This window comes from Leptodactylus fuscus, chromosome 2 (assembly GCF_031893055.1).
Source record: "Leptodactylus fuscus isolate aLepFus1 chromosome 2, aLepFus1.hap2, whole genome shotgun sequence".
In the NCBI taxonomy this organism is placed as follows: domain Eukaryota; kingdom Metazoa; phylum Chordata; class Amphibia; order Anura; family Leptodactylidae; genus Leptodactylus; species Leptodactylus fuscus.
In genome coordinates this window covers 95,740,453-95,748,767 of record NC_134266.1, presented here as the reverse complement: position 1 = coordinate 95,748,767, position 8,315 = coordinate 95,740,453, and the positions used below count along the sequence as shown (strand labels likewise).

General features: G+C 42.6%; 1 protein-coding gene across 1 annotated transcript; it reads right to left on the bottom strand.

Annotated features, from left to right (window-relative positions):
- Positions 1-458: 458 nt before the first annotated feature.
- On the bottom strand, positions 459-1,448 carry LOC142196167 (olfactory receptor class A-like protein 1). The gene has a single exon (XM_075266391.1). It carries the CDS (start codon positions 1,446-1,448, stop codon positions 459-461), a length of 990 nt encoding a protein of 329 aa, XP_075122492.1.
- Positions 1,449-8,315: the final 6,867 nt, after the last annotated feature.

Below are 8,315 nucleotides of genomic sequence, written 5' to 3'. Positions count from 1 at the left end.
TGCAAGCATTGATTGTGCAAGAATGGACTGCTATCAGTCAGGATTTGGTCCAGAAGTTGATTGAGAGCATGTCAGGGAGAATTGCAGAGGTCCTGAAGAAGAAGGGTCAACACAGCAAATATTGACTTGCTGCATTAACTCATTCTAACTGTCAATATAAGCTTTTGTTACTCATAATATGATTATATTTCTGTATATGATAAAAACATCTGACAAACACACATAAAAACCAGAGGGCAGCAGATCATGTGAAAATATAATATTTGTGTCATTCTCAAAACTTTTGGCCATGACTGTACTAGTTAAGTTTGCAATACATGACACATTTCTGACCTTGCAACCAATACACAGTTTAAAGTGACTTCTTTTTTTTAATTGTTTTTTGGTATGTTTTTTTTTTTCTGGACACCATATTAAAATACACATTAAAAGGGAGGCAGGTTATTATATACATTTGTCTAAATAGCTGTCAGATCTACAGAAGGCTGGCTTATACTGTTTATAAAACCCATAATGCCACCTTTTTGAATGACAATCATTTTCTTTCTCCATACATTTTGATTTCCTTTGTGAAGTTTTGGGTTTGTGGCGATAATAACAATAGGGCTTAGAGCAGAATATGAGGCTGCAAGAAATATCCGTGTGTCACTTATTTCAGGACTTACAGCAGACAGCGAGAGAGTGTAGATCCACATAGAATTATCCATGCCATACAACAAAACATAGAAAACAACCAATAAAATAACCGCCCTGGTCGCCCGATGTTCTGCAGACTTGGTTTGTGACCGGGCAGAACTACGTATGCCTTTTACTTTTTTCCCATGTTGATATAATATAGCAACCATGTAACTGCTTGACAAAGTCATAAGTCCAACGAATATGATTTCCCGAATGACAGATAGCAACCCATTTAAGAGAAAAGAAACATATGTTACATAGTCTACATCACAATAAACCAGATTTAATGAATATTGCGAAGTATAATTTGATTTAGCTCGTCCATACAATAAAGGTGTAGGATATAGAGACATATTCAAGGCCAGGAGCAGCATCATAATAACAGTCACGTTCTTGGATAACTTTTCTTTCAAGTAAGTCCAATATCTGTTAATGGGAGCAACAAGGACACACTGATGGCAGCTGAGAAAACTGGTGACACAAATACACATAGCTCTACTGACTCTAAATGTGTAAATAAGCAGTTTACACTCCGTATCATCCAGTAAATCCTTTATTCCAATAGCATGCAAAGCTTGTGGGATGACTCGGGAGAAAACAACTAGAAGATTTGACAGGGCGAGGGCCATCAGGATGACATTAGCTGGTAGAAGCTTCTTCTCAATAATTTTGATATAAATAAATTTTAGTAGGATGAAAACATTTCCAGGAATTCCAATAACCATCAAGAGAATAAAGGCCAGAGCTTTAACAAGAAGACGAGCCTCCATGTCAATAGCAATAAGAATTCTGATAAGAGAAAACATAGACACAGTAAATACTTTCAGGGTAAATGTGTATTCCAGAGCTGTCACTCAACTGTTTGTATAACTCTCATATGTAGGGAGCACATGTTTGACTACTGCTCAATGCACACTCCGTCTGACCCTCCTTGTTCTATGTTCAGTCTCATAATAATAATAATTAATAATAATAATAATAATAATAATATCACTTATCCAGTAAGAAGATAAGAAATGTTTTGTGCTGGAATATCCCATTAATATTTTACTATACTAATACTTTACATCTGCACATGACTCACTTGACTAGTATTGTGCATAAATACTACCAAGTAACAAGAACTATTTTTCATATTTAACTAAGTTCTTTCATGAAATACTGTACAACCAGAATACGATAATGAAATTAAAATGTGAACGTTGTCTTTTTGGATCGGCTTACCTTTTTTTTTCTTTTTCACTTGCTTTTATGCATATGACATATACCTGTATTTATACTCCTTTTTGTCCCCAAGGTCACACCACTGGAGACTAATTACTAACAAGACAGATCTCTAAGAATGATCTTATTAATAATTGTTCCATATGTCACACTCTTTGATCCCTATGGCTTACCCATGGTTATTCTTCTTTAGTGTTCAAATAAAGTAACATTAAAAATATAATGTTCCTAAATTATGCATATAGATAGATAGATAGATAGATAGATAGATAGATAGATAGACATTTCAGTAAAGGACTAATGGAATGTACAGTATTCATGGCAATTAAGCAAACTCCTGATGCATTTACAGTTCTTAATGGTATTAGGACTGGAGAGACAGAGAAAAAGGTTAAAATGTATCAGTTAGAAATGATGCATCATAAGCAGAGGTGTAGCTAGTGGGGAACAGAGGGGGCACACTGACCCTGGGGGTCCACCAAAGGGCTGCCGCAACACAAGTTACATATTGTCTGCACTGGTGTCTGCATGACACCGATGAAGTTGTGTGCATAGTCTGTGCTCTTCACAGATGAAAGCAGGTTCACACTGAGCACATGTGACAAATGTGACAGAGTGTGGAGATGCCGTGGAGAGCGATCTGCTGCCTGCAATATACTTCAGCATGACCGGTTTGGCAGTGGGTCAGTAATTGTATGGGGTGGCATTTCTTTGGAGGGCCACACAGCCCTCCATGTACTCGCCAGAGGTAGCCTGACTGCCATTAGGTACCGAGATGAGATCCTCAGACCCCTTGTGAGACCATATGCTGATGCAGTTGTCCCTGGGTTCCTTCTAATGCAGGACAATGCCAGACCTCATGTTGCTGGAGAGTGTCAGCAGTTCCTGCAAGATGAAGACATTGAAGCTATGGACTGACCCGCTTGTTCCCCAGACCTGATTCCGATTGAGCACATCTGGGACATCATGTCTCGCTCCATCCACCAACGTCACGTTGCACCACAGACTGTCCAGAAGTTTGTTTTAGTCCAGGTCTGGGAGGAGATCCCTCAGGAGACCATCCGCAACCTCATCAGGAGCATGTCCAGGTGTTGTAGGGAGGTCATACAGGCACGTGGAGGCCACACACACTACTGAGCATCATTTTGACATGTTTTAAGGACATTACATCAAGTTGGCTCAGTCTGTAATGTGTTTTTCCACTTTAATTTTGGTGGGACTCCAAATCCAGGCATCCATTGGTTAATACATTTTATTTCCATTGATAATTTTTGTGTGATTTTGTTGTCATCACATTAAATTTTTTACAGAACAAAGTATTCAATGAGAATATTTCATTCATTTAGATGTAATATGTGTTATTTGAGTGTTCCCTTTATTTTTTTAAGGAGTGTATATTGGCAATTCAAATGTGTATGGATTTTCCCTGGCAGAAATAATTATAGAGCATGTTTTTTTTATTAAAGCTGCTATCAAGAATATACCATCAATAGTAGAAACATGCACATTGCAGAAACACAGCTGTTTTGGTGCAGATTTTGGTATAGGAGTGGATTGGTCAGAAGTTAGAAGTAAAATTACTTCCTATACATTTCCCATTTCTTTTGTTGCCACTCCTGGCTTTGGCTCAAAAAAACCTGCAGAAACCTCAGCAACAAAGAAAGCGGTGTTTCTGAAATGTGGGGGCTCAACCTTAAGAGGAAGTTAGATAGGTTAATTTCCGGTAAGTTTATTACAAAACTGTTCACCAAACACCCCTTAATGAACAACACACCATCAAACAGAAGCCAGAGTTGCACTTTAAAGCTAAAGCCCCACGTAGCAAGTGCTATGGAAAGAAATGCAGCGGAAATGCATTGTGCTTTTTTATGCATCACTTTTCACAGACAGTCTGCAGAGTTTTCCTCTGCGTACTTACTGTCCATATTATACCCATATGGAAAAAAATCACATTGTAGAGGAAGCAATAGATCAATAGTATTTTTTGACGTTTCGGTCACTTAGACCTTCATCAGAATTGATCTCCAAGTGTGGTGTCATAGAACCATGTCCGTCCTGGACTGTTTTTAAAATAAACTTTGTTCACCAGACAAATGTGTCTCTGACTGTTTGGGTCCACACTGCTGCCCAAGCTACCTCCCCCACATGTCATACCATTCTTAATACATGACAATATTCTGCTTTGGATACAGCACACTGGCATTGCATGCTATAATTTAATTTACTATCAACAATTATTTCCAAATTCTTTTTTTTGGCTGGAGACCCATGTGGCGTAAGCTGCTGTTTTTTTAAATTTTTTATATAGATATTTATTTATTTATTTATTGATATAGATATACAGATATTTTATGATTTCCAAAACCATTGGCTTTGGAAATCGCAGCATGTCAATTTGACCTATGGAAACATCGTCAGTTTCCCTATAAGTATCATGGAAGCATAAAGTCTGCAGAGGGAACCTCTGAGCACTTTCAGCAAAAAGTGCAGAGCATTGCCACCGCGGTTTTTCCCACAACACTTTTTTGCTGTGGCCCGCTACGTGGGACCTTAGCCTGTAGTAGACTTTCCCAGTACTGATCTATTAAAGACATAACAACTGTGTGTTTTTTTACCTAAAATGTATAAGCTTACACTTATTTACATTGAAAATCTTTGGCCATTGTCGGTTTGGTCAGTTTATACACAGTGCCGCACCTCTAATGAGGCGCTGTGAGGCGACCGCTTTGGGCGGCGGCAGCTCGGGCGATTTTTTTTTCCTCAGAACCAGCGCAAGGAGAGCTGCCGCTCTCCTTGCCCTGGTTCAGACATCTACGTATCAGCGTAGGCGGCGTCATCACGCCGCCTACGCTGATACACAGACGTCCTGTGAGAGAAGAGAATGCGGCACCGGCAGTGGGAGCAGCAGCAGTCGGTAAGTATAATAACTCTTTTTTTGTTTTATAATAGGCCGCTGCCTGCTGGAGTATCTACCAGCAGGCAGCGGCCTATTTACCAAACCGGACCTGCTCACTGCCATCCCCGTTTCTCCTTGTACCTTAGGCCGCGGCGGGCGGTAGTGAATAGGCCCGGGCCAGGCCACGATCCCACTGCTGCTGATATTATACTTGGTTTTTTTTTCAGACCCCCGAGTATAATAATCGGAGCCCCAGGGAGGTAAGAGAACATAATAAACAATGTTACTTACCTCTCCGGGATCAGGTGTTAATTAAAGCAGGCATCGGGGCTATATGGTAATGCCCAGACATCACATGGTCTGGGATATTACCATATAGGCCTAAAGCCTGTGATAGCAGTACTATATAGGCCCGAAGCCTGTTCTAGTAGTAATAGCCTGTTACTGCTAGCACAGGCTTTGGGCCTGTGTGGTAACAGGCTGTTACTGCTACCAGGGCCGCCGATAGGGCAGTATTACCGCTACTGGTGTCAGGGGCCCGGCCAAATTGAAAAATGGGGGGGGGGCCCGGTTTTGGCCAGCCCCCTGGCGCCCGCAGCTGCAATTGTGCCCTGGGACGGCGTCACTATAGTATAGTCGGGCAAGTGCCGGGGCCCACAAAGCCTCTTGGGGCCCCCAGGCACTTGCCTGTCCCGATTTCAGCTCCGTCGGACGCCGATGAGCTGAATATACAGGCGATTAAAGCAGGAGCTCATCTCAGCTCCTGCTTTAATGCTGCGCCCGGCTTCGGCGTGTGTAGGCGTGATGTGATGACGTCACATCGCGCTTACACCTGTCAGTGGAGAGAGAGGAGCGTCAGAGAGAGGAGCGGCGAGGGAGCGATGAAGGAAGGGGGTGAGTGTAAATAAGTGTTTGTTTTGTGTTTAACATAATGAAGGGGGCCCATGAAACTGGGGGGCAAATGAAGGGGAGGGGGGGGAACGGCATGACACTGTGGAAGATGAAGGGGGTGGGGAGAGAATGACATGACACTGGGACAGATGAAGGGGAGAATGGCATGACACTGGGGCAGATGAAGGGGGGGAGAATGGCATTACACTGGGGCAGATGAAGTGGGAGAATGGCATGACACTGGGGCAGATGAGGGGGGGGAGAATGGCATTACACTGGGGCAGATGAAGTGGGAGAATGGTAAGAGACTGGGGCAGATGAAGGGGGGGAGAATGGCATTACACTGGGGCAGATGAAGTGGGAGAATGGCATGACACTGGGGCAGATGAAGGGGGTGGGGAGAGAATGGCATGGACACTGGGGCAGATGAAGGGGGGGAATGGCATGACACTGGGGCAGATGAAGGGGGAATGACATGACACTGGGGCAGATGAAGGGGGGAATGACATGACACTGGGGCAGATGAGGGGGGGAACGGCATGACACTGGGGCAGAGATGGGGGGACATGAAATTGTGGGCAGTTGAAAGGGGGAGAACAGCATGAAACTGGGGACAGAGATGGAGGGGGGAGACATGAAACTGGGGGCAGAGGAAGGGTGTATATGAAACTGAGGGAGAGATGGAGGGGAGTCATATAATTTACAGGTGACTGTAGGAGGATTATACTGTGTGGAAGCACATGAAAATGAATGAGAATGGGTGGAGTCAACAGAAAAGTGGGCGGAGCTAAATTTGTTGCGGCGCACACATTTTCTCCCTCTTTCCACTCTTCAAAAGTTGGGAGGTAATACATAATTGGTATGTCACAAAATAAAGTGGTGTTAAAAGGGCGGGGGGGGGGGGTCCAGATATTTAGGGTGTATGGGGCCCCAAAATTCCTGGTGGCGGCCCTGACTGCTACCACAGGCTTTTGGCCTATATGGTAATATCCTAGACCATGTGACGTCTGACACATTACCATATAGGCCCGAAGCCTGCTAGGAGTAACATCAGATCCCGAACAGGTGAGTAACAGTGTTTATTATGTTCCCTCACCTCCTCTGGGGCTCCGATTATTATACTCAGGGTCTGAAAAGACCCCCGAGTATAATAATAGTTCATGGGTGTGCAACTGTGGGGCATAATAGAGCTTGAAGGGTCCACTGTGGCCCCTGCAACCTCTATTAAGCCCCACAGTCTATTGTGCCACTTTGGGCATAATATAGGCTGCAGGGGCTGCTGTGATATATATATATATATATATATATATATATATATATATATATATATGTATATAGGGGTTGGATGTGTGGAGAAGTGAGGAGTCAAAGATGTCTGTGTTTGAAACTTTACAGAGTCAAGTCACAGCTGGAAGAAGTGGTCATGGCGGTCCAAAGGGAAGAGACGGGAAATGTAGGAAGGCGTCTCCTGTGAGTATTACTGCACAAAATATCACATTGCATTGTATTTATTGTAATGTTGTAATTTATTGTAATGGTACTGCTAGCACCCCCAATCTCCCTGCTGTCTGAGGCAGACGATCAAAAGATGAACAACCCCCCTGGACTCAATACAAGTTATTCTGCAGGGATTGGACATTCTATACTTTATCTATCACACTACAGAGTTTTGTGTCATCTGCAAATACAAAGAAAATGCTATGAAAGGGAGTCTTTCTTATTTTTATTCCTATTTGGTTGAACCTACCACAGTATATTCTTTATGCTATATTGTAACCTCGCATGGAAATAATGATCCTTGTTCGACTAAATGATGTTTGATTGCTCCAATTCTTTTTTTATTTTTATTAAATTACAAAAATGTATTTTCAATAAAAATACAGTTAAAGAGACTATAAAGCAGTCTGTCACCAGGGTTCTGATGTATCTCCCCAAGATTCCTCAGTTATGTGTGGTAAGTGAGGTGTTCACATGGCTGTATCAAAACGCTTCTTAGGCTAAGGCCCCACGCTAATGCGCTGTGGGAACAACCACGGTATGAACGCATGGCAGTTCTTCCCACAGAGCTTTGCACAGAAAGTTCACAGAGTTTTCCTCTGCTGATTTTCTGTTACAATTGTATCTATTGGAAAGCCCATAGACAGCCCATATGGGAAAGTTGTTTTTGCCGTGTAACTGAAGCAAGCCACATGTATAGCTAGAGTACTCTTGTTTAGTTAGTCACCCAGCAGGTGTTTGCGTTCACTATTTTTGCCTGAAGTTAAGGCCTGTTTATTTTGTCTACCAATTCCTTTTATTTTGTTGCAAAATAAATGCGCAGGTTTAAGACCCTGTTGAACCTGATTTTGGTGTCTGTCTCTCACTGTCTGGGTCCGCTGCTGCTACCGCTGAGCCTACCTCCCCCACAACAGTTAGATAGCTCAGTCTCTTTTTCCCCATGAAAAATTGTATAGATATTTATTAATATGAAAATGATCAGCCTGGAGCTCTCCATGGCTCAAAACTGCTATGTCCTACAGTGGCACAAACAGGAGGACACAGGGTCAGGTAAGATTCAATTTAAACTATATACAAGAAGGATTTAAAGCTGTAGACTCACCAGTACATACGAGTCCCAAGGTGTGCA

Coding starts and splice junctions, on each gene's coding strand:
- LOC142196167 (XM_075266391.1), bottom strand. CDS start 1,448: ATGGAGGCTCGTCTTCTTGTTAAAGCTCTGGCCTTTATTCTCTTGATG.